Here is a 19,408-nt window from a genome sequence, read left to right on the forward strand (position 1 = left end):
AAGGTAATTCGGTTTGAGGGACACACTGGGGTTTATATGCTTATGCTGGGCAGCCACAAACCTTCCAAAGCAGCAAGATGGCACACCATGCCCAAAGAGGACATGACATTACTGTACTGAACCTGGATCAAGAGGATCGCACCCGACAGGGCAGCCAGTGAGGGCGTGGTTGGCCAGTGACCGTTTCCGGCGCCCCGCTAACCGTCTCATTGTTTACTCCCTAATTTTTATTTAAAATAATTAATACTACGGGGTTAAACTTTTAGATATAAATTTCTTAAGAAATTTCTTTCAACTTTACCCCAAAAAATAGTTCTTATATAGGCTTTAAGTAAAAAGATCTTCTATATATGAGAAATGATTTGAGTAATTTTCTGCCTAAAAATATACTTTAAAATTACCCTCTATATATAATATTTTTTTTAAATAAACTGGGTCTGGAGATGCAGGTTTTGCAGGAAAATAATGGGCTGAAGCTGGAAACTTTTGGTAAGTCACTGTCTCTCTATTTATTTGAATAGGGCTTCAGTGTAGATATCTGCAGGTAGAAAGACTAACTTGATGAGTTGTCGAACATAGGTATTAGATACAATTATTGGGAATTTCTTTGTTTTTCTTTTTTTCTTTTTCTTTTTTCTTTTACGTCGCTATCTTTCTTTCTTCCCATTTTTTTTTGTCGCAGAAACAACAAAATAGTATAGATTTGACTAGAACTAGAACTCCTAATATTCCATGAAGATACTGTGATAATTATGGAAAAAAAGATGAAGAAAACGAGAGAAGACAGGCTGATTTGTATAGCCAAAAAAAAAAAAACACAGTAGCTGATCAGTATCCATCTCCTTCCTTTGTCTTGGGTATTGTGACAGCCCTGCTTGACTGGGTTACAAAGGTTGGATAGGAAGACTTGGTAGCAGAAATCTCCAGGTCTACAAGAGAACTTCTAGAGATAGAAGAGGATAGCTGGTCATTAATAGAAGAGTCTAACTAGGAGGAGAAGGAGATTTTCTAAGATAGGGGAAGAGTAGTAGGAAGGGACTAATAGAATAAGAGAACTATCTAGGGTATAAGAACCTCTTCTTTCCTTATATACTTAGTCCTTCTTTCTTTCCTTTAGTTTTTGCTTTTAGCAAGTTAGCAACCAAATGAGATCTTCTCTTTGATAGTAGTTTCACAGGTATTTAATTTACTTAGTTGATGGGTAAGATGGTATACCACTACCTAGGACTCTTCTTAGGTACTAATGTATGTACAACATACCCTTGATCGAAACTCGTGAAGCTTGATTAACTTCCTAAATGGGTAACTTGCTTACAGACTAGGGCGTTTAATTCTAACACCCCCTAGTAGCTAACTCAGTCATAAGAAAATAACTTATAAAACTGACTCCTTTTTTTCCCCTAGCTAACTTGGCTCCAAACCACCTTTCTATGCACTAAAACAGCACGAATCCGAATGCTCCTTTCGATCAAGAGAGCAGGCCAAGGGTCAGAGAAGGTAGAGCTGGTGGTCCTCTTCCAAAAGCGTCTCAACCTTGGTGATAGCTTTTGTAAAAAGGGGCATTACTGAGTTGCTCTCTCTAAGCCTTCAGTGACCTGATTTCCAGTAAAAGCATATGTATAGAAAACCTCCCTAGAACCCTGGGAGGCACAGAGAACTCCCTAAGTAAAGAAAAGAGAACTCTCTGCTGGCAGGATAGGATACCTTAAACCATAGACAAGAATAGGGTATATATCCAGCCCCAAAAGGGCTATACCGCTGGCAAGAAGTTGGTTTTTATTCGTAACTATCTATGGCTATGATGATGATGTTCTATACCCTGCAGCGAAGTGTCATGTAATTTCCCGTTACAGTACGTCCTAGGTCTGCCTCTTAGGTCTGTGGTCCTCGCAGTTTCAACCATTCTCACAGTGCTTCTCGCAACAGTTTTGCAGATTCTTGCAATCTTATAGGTTCTTATGCACTCTAAGTATAGTTTTTTTTTTGGAATGGTTTGACTTTACAGGTTTCTTTTCGACATTGAAGGTTTCTCTTTAGATTGGATGGTTCTTGTAACTTTGTAGGCTTATATATTTCGATTTATAGCTTTATAATTTAAAAGAGGAGGAAAAAAAAACTTTGTATAGTTAATCGGCTTTATATTTATTTTATAGAGAAGAGGATTTTAAAATACTTTATATGGTTGACCAGGTTTCAAAAAAAAAAAAGAAAGAAAAAAGAAAAAAAGAGAGAGAGAGTGAGAGAGAGAGAGAAGAGAAGAGAAAAGCATTATAAAGAATGCCTTTTATCGACAAAGAAGAGACTCCATAAAAAAGAATGCCTTCCTAATAAAAGGCCTTTCAAAGAAAATGACTTTTTTAAATCACTCATAAATTTACATCTCACAAATGAAGTACCATGGTAGTAAGTAGCAGGAGGAAAGAAAGATATGACCTAATAGAGCCTGAGGTAGGGAGGCTCTAGGCTCATATCACATGGGTTAACCTATTAAGAGAAATAATAATAATAATAATAATATAATAGTCTATAGCCTTTTGTTTGATTTATTGAACCAGAACCAGGATCAGAACTCCTAGGATAGATAATATAAGAAGAACATAGTGATGATGATGATTAGAAAAAGATGAAGAAATAAAAATGAGGAAGATAGGCTGATTTTTAACCATAAAAGCTTATGTAGTTGACCAGCTTCTATTATCTCCTTCGTTTGTTTCAGGTATGTACTTGCTTGCTTGCTTTTCATATGTGAGAGCACTTCTGCATAGAGTCACTCATAGGTGCTGACACCAACTAACTTTATGAATTCTCATGCAGTATCACATATGTTTAGGGATTTCTTCTTCTGTTTTTTTCTTTCTTTATCGATATATATATATATATATATATATATCATTGCTAAATATTCCTCTGCAACAACAAAATCTACCCTGTCTATTTCAACTATCTATTCCCATGGCAATGGCTATGTACAGTACAGCAAAGCAGTGTAACGAGCCTATATAAGAAGGATTATGTATGATGTATGTATGTACAATCAAGAGTCTATCTATCTATGCAATTTGTCATATCGTCATTCCTTGGTCGCTAATACTGAATAATCGAAAGGCGAATGCAAGTGAGGGTCTTTTGGGATTTTTCTTCTTCTTCTTCTTCTGTTTTTTTTTTCCCTTAAGATTTGTAGAGTGTCGGCATGGACTGTTACAGAAGGTCAGTCAGTCGTCAGTCAACAGTTAATCAGCTAGTCAGTCTCGGTTATATGTATATAAACGTACCTCCGCAAACTTAGGCTCAATAAACAGCGCTTTCGCCTCGGCAACTAGCACAGGCGGGGATGAAGCTGAATCATCGGTCTTCTGCTCTTGCTTCAGCTGCTGCTCCGGCAACATCTCCAACGACCCCTCAACCCAGGCCTTGCGCCCCTCAACCTCCACCGTCCTCGCCTGGAGCACATACAACCGATCCGGATGTCCCGGGCTGCGAAAGTCGACGTTCAAATTCGCCGTGACAGCAATCCCCTTCGGCAGACACGGACAGGCGACGCGCGCAAACACCTCGTCGAAAAGGACAGCCATCAGCCCGCCGTGGATAAATCCCGGATGGCCACACACGGCGCTGCCCAGGTGAATCATGGCGACGATCCGTCGGCTCGACCGGGAGAACCACATGTATGGCGCGACGGTGATGCGGCCGGTGCCGGAGAGGGTGCCGGCCACCAGATGCGAGGGGCGCAGCAACGGGGGGATAGCGAGTGTTGGGCGGATTTCCTGGAAGGAGGGGTTGCGGCGGAGGGATTGCGCGAGGGGATGCGTGGAGATTAGCGTGTCGATGTTTGCTGCCTCCGTAGACTTGTCTGTGTTGGTGTCGTTGTTGGCGGGTTGGGTTGTCGTCGATGACACTGACGATGGTGATGGATGGTCAACTGCAGCTGAGGCCATGCATCGCTGTTGATTCAACAATGATGATCGGCCATATCGAAGGGGTTGACATTGATATTGTGATGCTGCTGGCGTTGAAGCGCGACTCGACAGGCCCTGAGCTAGGCCTTGTAGGCCTCTGTGTTGTGCCGCCAGCCGAAGTCGGGAGCAGACTCTGGGAAGGCTGAACATTATTTAGGTATCTTATTTGAGACGGTTTGTGGTGTAGAGGTAGGTAGGTATGTCCTTCTCTCTTCCGGTTTGTCTGTCCGTATCTGTATGCACTATGACGAAATATATCTTCCCTCTCTGCGCTGGAAATCTTTTTTATTAACTGTTATTCTTCCTCTATCGGGTAAGGTAGGTACTCTGCCAGCAGCAAGAGACCGATAAATAACAATAAACAATAATAGTAGAAGAAGAGCGACAAACAGACAAATAACAAAGACAAAGCGAAAAGGAGAAGGAGGAAAAGCAAAAAGGAAAAAAAAGATCCCTGCAAAAATCTCCCTTACTGGAAATAGCTTATCAGTCCGGCAGATGAAAATCCGTCGTGGTGGACTCGTGGGGATCCACCAGGTCAGGTGGAGCAGTTCACTATTGTGAACTGTGATGGATTAATAAATTCCAGCTAATAGGTGGATCAGAATACCCGTGGCTGTGGCCGTGGGCCGTGTACTGTGGACCTAGGTAGGCAATTTACCTAGCTACCAAGGTAAGTTGGTATATATTTAGTGCAGGGAGGACGACGATCCGATCAGTCGGAAGGCGGCATGTATGCGTTTGTGGACGTGAACTGATTAATTCACGAGTAAGGGTCGTAGCAAAATAAGGAATAATAATACGGAGATTAGATTGTCAACAGGCAACGAGATGACAGAATTCCTGAATTGATGGATCGATCGACGGCGCAATAATAATCCACGGAGGAACCTTGGAACAGGACGAACGGATGTGGTCCACCGGTGTCTGTCGGCCCGAGTCGAATCCCGATTCGGCACAATATTCCGATCGTTCATCGGCCCGATCAGACAAGGTCTACAGAGCGAAAGAATAGATAAGGCGTTCATTCTGATACATGCTGAATCAAGCCATGTCAAGCCACTGAAGATATAGACCAATTGAGGGTTTGTATTGTACTCAAGAACCCATTGGAAGACCGTCCTGGATAAGATAAAAAAGCATGATAGAAGTAAACATAGTACAGGAATGAATACATCGTCCAGTGGAATCAATATATGTACAGCCAGAACAAACCAAACCAAAACCAAAACCAAATAGAGTACAAGAAATAGATCAATAAATGGGCCGTCCTTCATTCCACTTCCGCGACTCCCTCGGACTCTGAGCGCCTTTATCACCAGATTCACCACGGTCCTCCGAAGCAGCCTCGCCAGGCGACTGCGACTGGGAGAATCGAACGTGGCCACTCTCCCGACGCACAGCATCCAGATGGCCGCCAATCCCGCCGATCCATTCCCAGACCCGGGAAACTTCTCCCCCCCGGCCCTCCCGAACGGCTGCCCGCACGTTGGCATTGCCTTCCACCACACTCCGCACCCGCTTCCAGAGCTCCTCGCGCCGACTGCCACGAAGCTCCGAGCGCAAGACATCATCGCGCAGCTGCCCGATGGGGATCCACGGCTCCGGAGCCTCTCCACGGGCATACAACGCCGCCTGCGTCGAGAGACGGTCGAGGGTGGTGCTCACCAGCTCAGGGACCCGGGCGATGTCCGACCGACGCGCCTGGATCTGTCTGCGGACGTATGCCAGAGCCAACATGCTGACGACTAGAATTGAAAGAGGGAGTCGATATGCGAGGAGAGATAGTCGGAGGTGGCGGCGGAGGGCGCAGCCGATCGGGAGACGCGCGAGAGAGGTGGACGAGAGGATGAGGACGGAGGAAGGTCTGTCAATGCGTGGTGTGCTCTGTTAGTGTCGCATACCCATGTCAGAACCAGTTGCCATGTCGAAGAAAGAAAATAACTACAAGACTCTACATGCTACAGCAAAAATAAAGAAGACTGACGCAACCTACCCCTGCTGACTCGTAACCTCCTCCCGTGCAACAATCTCGCCAATCGCTCCTTTCCACAGATCATCAAATTCCGCATCGCTCATTCCTTTCCGCTTCTTCTTCGCCATCGCCTGCTTCAGTTCCGGCTCGCTGATCGCAGCCGATTTCACTTCTTGTCCGTCCCCGCATTCGTATCTGGCACGGCGATCCCTCAATTCTTCCACCGCCCGGTCCGCCACGGCTTTGACGCGACGCGCCTTTTCGCTGTCCGGTTCGCACGTCGGCACCAGAGGCACCAACCCACCCAGAGAGAGCGGATGCGGCTTGAGGATGAAGTCACGCTCGCACTGCACCTCGAATTCAGGATAGCAGAATGCGTGCGGCGGACAAGGCTCACATTGCGGTTCCAATATATCAACCCAGTCCGGCACATTCGTGTCCACCAGCGACCAGTGAGGCTTTCCCACCCCGCAGAATCCAATCTCGATCTTCTCCTTCCGCCACCAGACACCAAACCCGATGAGTAGCGAGAGGATCACTATCCAAGGACCCGCCCGGGAAGCCCTGCTCTGCTTCTGAGATCGACGTCGAGCAGCAACAGCGTCACGAGTTTGCGCTGCTTCCGTCTCCAAAGCCAATTGCTCCTCGGGCGTGAACTCTTCGCCGGCGGGGACCTCCTCATCCTCCCATTCTTCTTTTACCTTTGGAGAAGGCGTTCTCCCGCGGGGGACTGGGAAGTCGAATGTGGACTTTGTGAAATCGTCTTCCTGCTTGACCTTCACTGGTACCTCCGACGTCCTCTTCAGCCTCTCTTCCTTGGCCACGGTCGGAGAGCTCCTCGGTTTCCGGTCTCCACTCAGAGTCCTGGCGCGGGGCGTCTGGTCCCACGAGGTGGGCGAGCTTCCGCTCTGGAAAGGATTTTCATCGGTGAACACACTCCCGTCTCGACTCTCCGTCTTGATGCTTGGAGATGGTTCGGTGGCTTCTGTCGACGGTATGGCCTCGCTCATCCGCAATTTCCTTGCCGTGGACCTTGTCCGAGGAGTAGCGTCTGCGACTGACGGTGTAGAGATAGTATCCTCCCCGGTCTCCATATGTTTGGCCCGGGCGGGGCGTCTCCTCGTCGAACCTGGAGTAGGTGGGACGATGCTCTCTTCAGTGTCTGCTGTAGAAGCCCGCGTACTTGGCCTGGAGCGGCCTCGTCTCGCTGTTGATGTGGTGGACGGAGTCGGTGGCGGCGGCATGGATTCCCTATCATTGCCATCATCGTCGTTCGTAGCGGTCGTAGGCCGGCTCATATCGGTAATGCCTGCACTGGTCCGTCGGACTCGCTCGCGCTCCATCAGCAACTTTTTAGCCTTGGGCAGGATTTCCTCCTCCAGGATGCGGATGAGCTGGGCCTTCTTGGCCGAGGCCGGGTAAGGGACATCGTGGCTGACTAGAATCGCACGAAGACGGGGAACTGTGAGACTGTTGAGGTCAAAGTCGGGCGATAGGTAATCCAGGTCATCCAAGCCGTTGGCGAGAGCCATGGTGATGCGGTCGCTGTGCAGCTGCGCGACGTATCTGTCTTCTAATCGGCAGAATGCACAGCACAGCACGATCGTGGGAAATTGTCACCTGGTCTTCAGCATGCGACGCGAGAAGACTGCAACCTGAACGTCACAGCTGGTATTGATAGCTGCAATGATTTTTTTTTTACTTCAATGATAGAAAAGTCAGACACGATAACAATTTAATCACCGTGCAGCAACTCGCTTGGGCTGAAAAGGAAACATCAAAGGCAAACGCGGTATCCAGGGCAACAAGTGGGCTAAGCAGGCAGCGCAGTGGGACCACACTCGACGCCTAACTACCCAAACCACCACTGTGGTTTCTTGGAGAGATAATGATTCAAGGCTGTGGAATTAGTGGGAATTTCCCTCCGAATTGGAAAAGACAGATGGGCAACTGAGAGATGAGATGATCGAAGAGGAGAGAGAGGTGAACGGAAGTTGGTCAACGACGTCAGTAAACAGCGCGGCAGACAGCCATATCACATGATGCTTTTGCACCAGCCACAGTTTGTCACAACACAGCCACACACCTGTTACAGTCCTACATAATGCGATGGAGGCAAGCGAATTACTCGGTTCGATTATGTCTCGATTATGTCTTCCGAAGAGATACATTGCACAGTCTGATTGTGAGAAAATCTTCAAATTATATCATATTAAATATATACTAAGATATATGTAATTAATAGATATAAGCGAGAAGATGAACAACATCATAATAGATACAGATCACGGTAGGCCGTCCCTGACCATGGCCACCCACAAGAAATGAATGCTTCCCGCGCCAAACCGATCCCAAGAAGGCGTCAGCCATGCGTAGAAAACAAAGTAACTACACTCAACACGCTCCAGTCCTGCCATGCAAAACCCGTGGTCCTCGTAACTGCAAAAGCCCTCAAGTGCGCGAGAAACCCGAGGGTAAAAAAAAAGGAAAGGGAAAAGAAACAATTAGAAACTGTATATAACCACCACTCCTGCAAAAGGACTCCATTAGGTGGTGTTATCTTTGGTTCCATCAGGAACCAGCCAGTGATGGAAAGGAGAAGACCCGGAAGATATGGAATGGGTCGAAGGAAACAAAAGACGCGCCCCACAATTCAATTCTTCATACTTGGAGCTCGCAGAGTCTCTTAGAGCCTGGGGGAGGCAGACGGACTCAAGTGTCCAGGAGACGAGGGCAACGAATTGACCCTGCTCGGCCCAGGCTCTGGCGTTGGTGGCGTCGTCACATTCACCGCAGGAAGGCCACCCTCGCCAACCCCGAGTTGTTCTTTGAGCGCCTTGAACTCCGCCAGCTGGGTCTGGAGTTGCAACAGGAGGTCGCTCATAGGGATTGCGTGGTCCTTCAACGTATCGCCTGGTTTGAAAGGACGCATCATGTGGCGCACCGCAAGAGTGTTGACACATGCCTGTGAAGTAGAACAAAGATTGTCAGCCGATCTTGCTCAGAAGTGTCAAGCCGTGCATGGAAGATCAAAAGAAGAGAACATACCTCAATACGTGTGACCTGCTGATCAATCAGGCTCAGAACAGCAGAGTCGGCAAGCTCTCCACCGCCCTTTTTGAGCGCGTTGAACAGAGTATGATTCGGTTTGTTGAGATGGGCTTGACCACGGTTTTCCAGAGAGCTACACAGACTCTCCAGCCGGAGGGTGACTTCCCACAGACGCCAGATCAAATCCGTGTCGATCTCGAGCTGCGAATGTCTCGCTATCGTGGCGGGAATGGGGCTGTCGGCAGGGTGGACATCCTCTAGCGCCGCAATCCGGCCAGACAGAGAATGAGGATAAACGAGATAGACGGGTTCAGGGTTTTCGAGACCTTTCAGCTTCCGCTCTCCCTGGTCTTTGATCACAAAACCCTGGCTATTGAGTTGCTGGAGTTCCCGACGGACGTTCTGAAACGTGTCTCCCATATAGTCACTGGAAGAGGACCCGGCAGACGGCGTACGCTCACTGTCGGCGTACGCTTCAAGGGTCCGCTGCAGCTCGCTCATAAAGTCGGACGACACAAAGATTTGTCCGCCGTCAGCAACGGCCGAAATACGCGACGCACGGTTAACCATCGGACCGAAGTAATCCATGCGATTCGTGACCGGGTCCTTCTCACACACCGGTTCTCCCCAGTGGATACCCATCCGAACCGACAAGCCGCGGAAGATCAAGTTCTCGTCCTGATCATACCATTCCTTACACTGGGGCTGTTCCAGAATCTCAGTTGGCCATTCAGCCTCCAGCAGCGCAAGCTGACAGTTGAAACACCATAGCAGGGCGGCGGTGCTTGTGGAAAATGCCACCATGAACGCATCTCCTTCCGTTTTGACTTCGTAGCCCCCAACGATACCAATCTGCCGACGCAAGATATCGTTGTGGATCTGGATAGCGGACCGCATCGCATCGGGACACGTCTCCCAGAGGGCCGTTGATTTCTTGATATCAGTGAAGATGATGGCAAGCTCCCCAATGGGAGCGTCCACATAATCGAAACGGGCAAGCCTGGAATCTCCCGGACCGTCGCGGGGTTTCTTGGTGCGTTTGACGCTGGGCACAATCGCGTCTTCAGGGAAAGAAGACGGCCCCATGGAAAGACTTGGACCCCGGAACTTGAACCGTTCACGCTTCTTCAGGTCGCTAACTCCAAGAATCATCACCATGAGTTTGTTCGATGCACCGAAAGCGATGGCCAGATCGCGAATCTTCTGAGCTGCAATCATCAAGTCTCTCCGTTCCGCCCGGGCAACGTCGACAACTAAGTCCGGCGTGACGTAGTCCCAAACTTCCCGGGATGCCATGATGATCATCTCATCCTGTTCCGTCAAGGTGAAATGGGCCGTATGCGGTGCAGCGATCACGGCTGGCATCAATTGGAAATATCCGAAAGCCCGCGACACGGGGAGGATGTCATTCAGCTTCCCATTTCGGGAGACGAATCCTCCGGCCGCTCGAATCCGTGCCCGTTCATGGGACTCCGCAGGATCATGAGTGCAGGTCAGCTGCTTCCGGGATCCATCAGACTTGACCAGGAGTGCCTGAGCGTCGCCAACATTGGCAACATACAAGTCCATGTCTCTCAAGTATAGCACCGTGGCGACACCTCCGGACTGAATGTCGTCTTGATTCAACAGTTTCGCGGCAGCCGAACCTCGAGTATTGTGACGAACATCCTTGTCGTCGATGGATTTGTACGCAGCCGCAGCCATGTCCTTGTTGAGACCGAGGAAAGTTCGCCGCAGGGCATCAAGAGGGGTCTCATCCGCACGCAATTTCTTCAACTCACCCACAAAGGTTGACGTGAAGTTCTCGTGGAGGAATTTGGCAACTTTTGAACCTCCGCTCGAGTGGGCTTGGCCATCAAAGAGACCCACGAGGGTATCCATGTTGTCCGACCGCAACCGCGGCACCATCATGTCAATGATGGAGAGGTGTTCATTTTTGCCCAGGTAGTCTGCCATGCCGTACGCTAATGACCCTGCGAGCGAGGCCGACGTTCTGACACGCCGATCTTCTGTTTCTTCCGGGATCGTCTTGATGGTGAGCGTGACATCCATCAAGCCCAGGATCCGAAGGTGGGTAAGAGAATTGAAACCGGTGAGATCCGTTCCGTTGACTGCGGCAGGTCCCAAGGCGGCTATATTGGGCTTGATCTCCAATCGCTTGTTGCCGGAAAAGTTCAAGTATTTCAAATTGCGATTCCAGTTCCAGTTCCAATCATACGGCCAGTTGGAGACGTTGTATTTCAACGAATTGCTGCCAACGTCCAGGATAGCAAGCTTAGTGACCTTGCAGAGTTCGGCTGGAAGAACCTGGAACCGATTCGCGTTGATATGGAGGGTCCTGAGACTGCTGGTCTCCTCAAGGTCATCTGACGGCAGTGCAGTGAGCTCATTGCCAGAGAGATAGAGATCTGAGAGGTGTGGCCAGCGCTTCAGCAATCCTTGCGGTATCTCAGTCAATTCATTGTAGGAAAGGTTGAGCACACGCAACTCCGGCAGCTGATACAATTCACGGAATATGTCGTCCTCCAAGCGATTATCTGCTAGGTACAAGTTCCTTAACGAACCGGAGAAGGTGGTCGCCACTCTTTGGGAGAAGTTTGAGTCTTTCCTGGACGAGCTCGATGGTTCGGTGTGAGCGCGCGACGGGGTCGACGCCTTTCGTCCTCCAGAGGAGGAATTGGAAGCGACTGAATTATTCCGGCCCGCCGGGGCAGGGGAGCTGCCGACGCTGAGAAGTCCAGCGGACGTCTGGCTGGATCGTCGTGGATTCCCGTCCTCCTGGGCACCGAGGTTCTCGTAACTCGGAGAGCTGGAAACGCCTGGTGTCGATGCCGGCGTCGGGTTCTGCTGCTGCTGCTGTTCGCCTGGTGGTAGAGGTGGCTGACCCGTGTATTTGGGGAAGCTATCGAGAATGTTCGAGGACACGTTAAGAGTCTCTAATTTGAGACAAAACCAAATCTCCGAGGGCAACTTGCTCAGATTGCATTCTCTGAGATTCAGATACTTTAGCTCCGTCAGACACCCGATCGTGGGGGGCAACGAGGAGAGAGGATTCTTGATGATGCTTAAATATTCCAGCTTCCGGAGCTTGCCAATGTGCGGTGAGAGAGATGAGAAATGGTTCTTGTCCAATATCAGTTTGGTCAAATTCGGGAGGTAGTCAAAGATGGCGTCTTTGAACTGGACGAGTTTGGCGGATGCGATATTGAGAGTGGTGAGGGTGAGGACCGGACCGTCCAGCTCAAACTGGGTGATGGGACAGTGATCTAAGACCAGGGTCCGTAACTTAGGAAAGGAGCCTTTGAACTTGGTCACCGCGTTGTGACCCAAGAATAACTGTTCCAGACGGGGAAGGTGCATTACGCTGTCGACGTTGGTGATGGAATTGAACCGCGCATCGATCTCTTTGATGCTCGTCAGGTTTTGGAACGACGGGTCCAGCGGCCCGGAGAGCATGTTGTTGTTCACCCACAGCCGCTCCAACGTCTTGAGTCGACCGATATTAGGAAGTTCGCGGATGCTGTTGAAGCTGATATCGAGGTCGACCAGGCTGGGAAGATCGCAGAGGAACTCAGGGAAGACCTGGAAACTGTTGGACGACAGGTTCAGGCTCCGCAGGGACGCAAACTTGCCAAAATAGGGGGGCAAGGAGGAGAGCTTGTTGTTCGCCATCTTGATGCTGACCAGTCCCTTCAGTTGATCCAGATTGGAGTGGGTCAACTGCTCCAGCCGATTGTTGGAGACATCCAGGTAGGTCAGTCGCGTCGCCAAACTGATGCTGGGCGGCAGGCGCCACGCCTCATTGCTCATGAACTTGATTTCGCGCAAGTTGATACAGCTCTGGATGAAGTCCGACGGGACATCCAACGCGAGATTCCGCGATAGATTCAAAGAAATGATTTCGGACGCCCTTTTGTACAGGGTGATCGGGATGGTGACCAAGCTGCGGCCTTGAAGATCAACATGACTGAATTTCTGACTCTTGTTGAATCCCGGATCATTCTCCAGACTGGCATAACCGCTCAGTTTGGTCGGGAGGAAGATAAACCGGCAAAGATAGCTGTGATCCTCGCGTCCGATATCTTCGATCTTATCCCTTGCCTGGTAGCCCACCTGTTCGAGCAGCCGCTTTTGCATCAAAATCGGCCGCTCACCGTGTTCCAGTTGTCGCGACAAATCATTCTTACGCATGACGATCTCATAGTTGCCCAGGTCATCCTGCAAGAAGGACTTCCGACCGANGCAAGACAAGGATGTCGGCCACGGTCGCGTTAAGCGGTGCCGAAAGAGTGGCGAAGGTGGAATCGATGCGGAAGACACGGATGAAATACATCAACCCGTCATCTTGCGCGCCGGAATCGATCTCGTCGTCGAATTGCGGAAGAGAGCGAATAATATCATCGCCGTGTTTCTTCACCTGCCAACTTTCAGGAGCATCCCAGTGCCCGACAGGCACGCCTTCCCTCGCCACGTCTTCTGCCGGAACGGCGCCGTCAAAGATTCCACCACCCGGATCGGTGGGCGACAGAGGCCGAGGTTCACTGACGATCCCTTCCATGTGATCGAGGTCGGTATCGAGAGCCCAGATGCCTTCCTGCTCGGGCGGATTCTTGGGATCTTTGGACTCGTGGCCAAACCCACGGCGGCCACGGAACTTGGACGGATTGAGACTGATGCCCTTTCCGGATTCCTTCTTCCGCTCGATTTCCAAGCTATCCCCACGCGGACTAGGACCAGTGCTGTCAAAGCTGCCTTGCCGCCTCCGCCGAGCAGCAGGAGAAAGGTCCCGCTTCGCGATCTTCACCGCACCTTTGAACGGATCTTGCAGGGACTTGGTCGATCCCGGCAGATTTTTCAAAGAACTGGGAGCCTTGGGGCGGCGGAGTTTATCGAGGAGGGAGCGCTTGTTAGGAGGCACTCCGGGAGAATCTTGACCAGAAATGTCTCGGTGGACGAAAGCGCTCTGGGTGCCTGGAGTTGGACTGGTTGAACGTCCACCAGGCAATGAACTGGTGGAACTCATCGCCGTCGCGGTGAGTAGTCCTCCCGGGTCTTGGAGTCGGAGACTCGGAACGGTATCGTCCCTGCCTGTGGCAGGGCGCGGCGAGTAGAGAGAAGAATCACCGGATTCCGATGACGCGGGCTTCCCTTCCTTGCTTCGGGAATGACGATGGGGTGGAAACGGGTGTTTGTGAGACTCTTTCTGCGAGGAAGGATCGGCAGAGGAAGCCCCATCGCTGGTATTCAGGTATCGATGGCTATCAAGGCCAATCGGTTCGGGTCGGATGGGTGCCTCTCCATACTGGGGGATATCCTAGAATGATCAGCGCAGTCCATCACCAGCGAGCTCTATGACTGCAACCTTACATTGAACCTCTGATACATCCACGGGGCCACGTCGCTAGAAGGGAGTGGTGTTCGCGGTCGAGAAGGGTTCGGGGACGCCATGATATCAGCCGGTTTCTCCGGCACATGTCGCGAGCCGAGCGAGTTGCTCCTGCCCCGGGGAGCGGAACGCCCCCGGGATCCTAGATGATGAAGGCTGCTGCTATCGGAACCCTGTCGCGAATCTGACCCCCCTTGGGTATCTTCCCCAAAGAATTCTTGCAGGCGCTTGCGAAATTTCGCGTGCTGACTGGACTTGGATCCAATGCTGCTCACCGTCGTGGCACTGGCTGCGGACGGCCGGCGGTGATCACCATTATAACCAAGGTCCGGAGTATCAGTGGCTGTGGTACGGCCACTGGCCGAGCGAAATGCGGGGGAAACGGGAGAGCTTTCCTGCTCGGAGGAGTCGTTGAGGAAAGTACCGCCAAATAAACCGGTCGAAACTGTCGGGGACGGGGAGGGCCATTGGGGGACGAGGGGTTCATGGGCGATGGGATTCAATGTGAGAAAAGCAGGCGGCGCTGTTTGTTGTGCATTCAGTGCAAAGTAATCGTCGGCGCCCAGCACAGCCAGGGCCTTTCGGTGGTTTTTTAAGCCGGGGTGCTTACGTTGATCAGTGGGCGAGATTTGCGGGGAGTCGGGGAACACCGAAGTATAGATCTCAGACGCGCTGTCTTGAGGAGGCTGTAGGTGCGATTCCGGCCTGCCACGGATTAATACCGATGCACTTGACAAGGAAAGACAAGAATCGACTGAACAAGCGGGAATATGACTGTTGGAACAAGACAGGATGAAAGGTAAAAAGAGATGATGAAGAACGCCACTGGGGACAAGAGACATGCTTCAGAGGCCGTAACAGTTGATGGTGAAGAGGGTCTGTATTCGACCTCTCCTCCACAAGCTGGAGGAAAGTCATGAACTGACGTCTGGCGTTCTCCTCCCACATTCCACCTCACAAGTGACGTTTTAAAGAACACAATCCTTACCTCGTTAGGTTGAAGTTATCGGAGAATCGGCGAGCGTTGATAATCCCATTGCGCCTAGTTCGGTCGTAGCTGTCCTCTCTAACGGTCGATTGTGAATGCCAGCTGCCGGTTGAGCTCTCAGAGCCATGTCTGCCGCCCAGGGGTAACTGGTCGCCATCGCGCGTTGCCATGACGGGCTGCATCGGTGATCACCACGAGGGTGGACAGGCCTGGGCAGGCGGAGGGAGAAGCTCACAGCAACGGTGAAGATCGATAAGGCTTCCGGATCATTCGCAACGGTGGCAAGACAGGGTGGGGGATATCTGAGGGACGCGATCTGATGGAGAGCGGCGGCGACAGCTTGGCCCAATCGGGAAGGTCTCACGTAAGACAATCAAGGGATCTGTGGTGCGATGAGGCGGGTATGAGAAGGCGGTAAAGGGCGGGAGATGGGTTCAATGATTCTCGATGGTGAAGAAGTGACGCTGCTATTGTCGCTGAAGGGGATCAACAATGCTGGAGGGCGAGGGGACGGAGATGGAGGGTCAGACTGGTCGCGGTGCAGGGTCGTGCGGCGCAGTAGTGCGACACCATCTTCACATCGTTGTCGGGGGGAGGACAGTGGAGGAGAGCAGCGCTAGTGGAATGGCAGAGATGACTGAGGAGCTCAGGCTCGACAGGAGGCAATAGGTAGAAGGGGAGCGATGGACGACGACTGAAGCCGTCGAGGCATGGAGGTGGCAGGAAGGAGAGGAGGGCGAGGCACCTGAGGCTATTAGCCAAGCCAGTTTGGCTGGTTTGGCTGGTTTGCCTGTCGGTTGGCGCTTCCCCGTGTTCCGGGGCGGGGCTGTCAGAACTCCCAGTTATTATTATTACACTCTTACTCTTACTACAGGTCAAGGGACATTAATATTCAGACAGTAATTATCCCCATCACGACATGCAATGGTTATCGAGTGTTACAAGCAGTTCGCCTGGAGATGTCAGGGTCAGGGTGTGCACTCCCGATCGGGTCTCCCTAAGCGAGAGATCAAGACCCAGCCAATCCAGCTGATCTAGCAACCACCTCGTGGCGAATCAATGGATCAACCGTGGCAGGGGGAAGGAGATGGAATATGTCCCGACGTGTTGGTGCAGGGCGTAGCCCCCAAGTCTCCTTAATAATAATAATAATCAGTCGGAGAAACCACCCGCACGGCGGCGCTAAAGCCCGGCAGTGTTCCGGACCAACGTCCAATCTTGGGGGCGACAGTAGTATCAAGTGGCCCGTATAGCATATAAATAGGTCTCTCTGGGGTCCAAATTGAAATCTGAACTCGCCATGTCAGGACCCTGCCGATCCTCAATCACTACAGTATACCGTAGAATAAAAATTGCCCATCTACTGCAGAAAGCTAGCCTTGAGTTCCCATAAAGCAGTATATTAAAAGGGTCATTCATCCCGCCCTAATGGTGTACTTGCATTGTATAACCTAAATCACTCTACTTTCTGTCGCCATAGATGGCTAGTTGCACATAGGTTATTAAGTATATATCTTGTTTTAAAAAAAAATTGTAAATTACTAAATTATATCCAATTATATATATTTATGCAATCTGTTCTCCATTTCCTTTGTTTTATGCAGACTATCAAAGAAATGAATACTAAACTATAAGAGCTGGGATTACAACAAAAAAGCCTGCTGAGACCAGGACGTCGTCAGGGATTAGAGTAAATATGTATATTTCAGGCTTGCAGCAGTCTGATTCAGACATCAACCTCTCAAATGGAAATAACAATATCCTACTTAGATTTCTAATTTTCGTAGCGTCCTCAGAGCATAACCAACATTTGAAAATCATAGGGATAGGATATACTATGAATCAAGGAAGTATAACTATCATCAATAACCAGTGAGGCAAAATTGCACAGTCATAGTAAACTAAAGTATGTCCAGACATCAAGAAGTCCATCTTTAGTTACCCTGAGAGAGTGAGCACCCTACCTAGCTCATGACCTGTCAATGACCTGTCAGTCTATCGGGGATTATTCCGACTCTGCTGCAGAAAATGGCCCCTGGCCCCATACCACACCATTTTGCTCCACAGACACGAATAACTTCATCTTTATGGCATCACGCGATCTCTCAGTCTCCTTGTATGACGAGACAAGCCTTTTAATACAGACTCATACCAGGTCTTCCTCCAGGACACCGTGTAATTCTTCCCTAGATATAGAGTTCCTCAGGAGACCTCAGGTTAGAGGCAAGTCAAATCAAGACAAACAAAGCTATCAAAAAGGCTATCATGAGAGCAAAAACTGAAAGATACACTGATACCCTTCCAGCACCTTCCATATGCTGCAGATTATTCTAGAAACTAAGTCCGTAGGTACTAAGAAGGAACACCATGGCCTGACCGACCTCATTACATTTCTTCTTGCCAATCAGGAGTCTAGCCAAACCCAACCATTTTAGGAGCTGCAACAAAGAAGGTAGCTGTGCAATTCCTTGAATCCTGATGGGTTTGCAACTCCCAATCTAATAGTGGACTTTATAGTGTCAAGCACAATGCAGAACCAATATATAACTAACTGTGCATACATAGCTGAAGAACATGAATAGTAGTAGTACTCTGAGGTAGCAGGCCGGCAAGAATAATGAATAAAGTCTGCCAGGTAGTAGTAGTAAATGTTCTGACTGTTCCCTAAATTGGACAACTGGATAACATGAGGTCCGCAGATGAATACCTTGGACCCTTAATTTAGTCCGGTGTCGGAGCTAACAGGCCTGACCTGACTGACAAATAGGATTTCAGGTATAGAGGGAGTTCGCAGTTGCTTTCCAGTTTTGGAATGGGGTCAAAAAATCCAACAACCTCCGCTGGCTCATATATTACTCTGTATTATTTAGCCTCACTAGTCTAGTTCAGCAGGATGAGAATTCGAGAAATATCCAACCTTTGACGCTTCAGCCTCGAACCTGAGCAAAGCTTTCTGTCGTGTACTGTATTAGAGCTATATCTACATTCTGCTTCAGAAATAAGAGGAGATATTTGATTTATTTGAATTTGCAGGTGACTAATATTTAGCTTAAGACATTTTTTGGTAGATATATTGGCAGGGGGAAAAAAGAGGAAAATACCAAGCCTATACGAATTCAAAGACTATCACGGATATCTATACTAGAATACAACCATTTGCTGAGATGACAGCTACATTGGTGTAAACATTTCATTAATGGGAAACTTCTCCAGACAGCTGTTCCTAAATAATTACTAAATTGCTCAAATTGTCTCTAATCTGTCCCATGCTGAAGGTATAGGGGAGTTTATTTTGAATTGTTACATGCAATGAAATTAGAGGGCCTTCAATTTTAGTCTATTATATAAAGTTTAGAAATTCTAAACATATCCTATTTGCTTTTATGACTGGTGCTTTATTTAGGTGTTTGGTTAGAAGACATACATGGTAGACTAGATATAGTAACTGGTCATAATGAGGAGGAATGTCTGCCTTCTTGGTGCTTCTGCTGTCAGGTGAATAAAGGCCTTACTTAGGTCTGCAACATCATTATTTGATTGTAGCTGGTTCAATTCAAATGATTAATAGAAAAAAAAATAAATGAATAATCATACACTATCGAGACACACATTCCCGCTACTAGGTTCAACGAATGTGAAGTTTAACAGAAAGGAGTGCACAAAACCCTTTACGGGACAGAAAGCGGAAAGTTTACTGTCACTGTCAAATTTTTTCCAGTCAAAGTGTTATTTTATCGAACAATATGAATATATTAAAGTTGACTATGAGAATGTAAGTAAATTCCGTCCCTACCGAGATGAGGATGGAGAGAGACAATCTAGATCAAATCAACACGTGTAAGTACACATGCAGGAGATACTAAGATCCAATGGAAATATGACCAGGAGCTCTCCTGAATACACAAAAAAAGCAAAGAAAAAAAGAAAAAAAAAATACCACGCTACCAACTAGTTATTATTATTATTATTAATCAAGTTTAACGTCCATACCGAGCCTTTCAGCTATGACAGACCCCGAATCATGGGCCACAGCCCCTATCTAGTCTCTAAAC

At 49.1% G+C, this 19,408-nt stretch overlaps 3 protein-coding genes across 3 annotated transcripts; all 3 read right to left on the reverse strand.

Annotated features, from left to right (window-relative positions):
* Positions 1-3,168: 3,168 nt before the first annotated feature.
* On the reverse strand, positions 3,169-3,935 carry VTN77DRAFT_4633 (uncharacterized protein; the record flags this gene model as incomplete). The annotated part of the gene is made up of 2 exons (XM_069420714.1): positions 3,169-3,195; positions 3,273-3,935. The coding sequence occupies 2 exons, from the start codon at positions 3,933-3,935 to the stop codon at positions 3,169-3,171; spliced, it is 690 nt and encodes a 229-aa protein (XP_069277595.1).
* Positions 3,936-5,210: 1,275 nt separating this feature from the next.
* VTN77DRAFT_4634 (uncharacterized protein) lies at positions 5,211-7,463 on the reverse strand (the record flags this gene model as incomplete). Its single annotated transcript, XM_069420715.1, has 2 exons — positions 5,211-5,823; positions 5,953-7,463. 2 exons carry the CDS (start codon positions 7,461-7,463, stop codon positions 5,211-5,213), a joined length of 2,124 nt encoding a protein of 707 aa, XP_069277596.1.
* A 1,154-nt stretch (positions 7,464-8,617) lies between these two features.
* On the reverse strand, positions 8,618-13,173 carry VTN77DRAFT_4635 (uncharacterized protein; the record flags this gene model as incomplete). Its single annotated transcript, XM_069420716.1, has 2 exons — positions 8,618-8,896; positions 8,980-13,173. 2 exons carry the CDS (start codon positions 13,171-13,173, stop codon positions 8,618-8,620), a joined length of 4,473 nt encoding a protein of 1,490 aa, XP_069277597.1.
* Between the last annotated feature and the right edge of the window lie 6,235 nt (positions 13,174-19,408).

The sequence above is a fragment of the Rasamsonia byssochlamydoides genome (assembly GCF_041956645.1).
Source record: "Rasamsonia byssochlamydoides strain NRRL 3658 unplaced genomic scaffold VTN77scaffold_32, whole genome shotgun sequence".
NCBI classification, from domain to species: Eukaryota; Fungi; Ascomycota; class Eurotiomycetes; order Eurotiales; family Trichocomaceae; genus Rasamsonia; species Rasamsonia byssochlamydoides.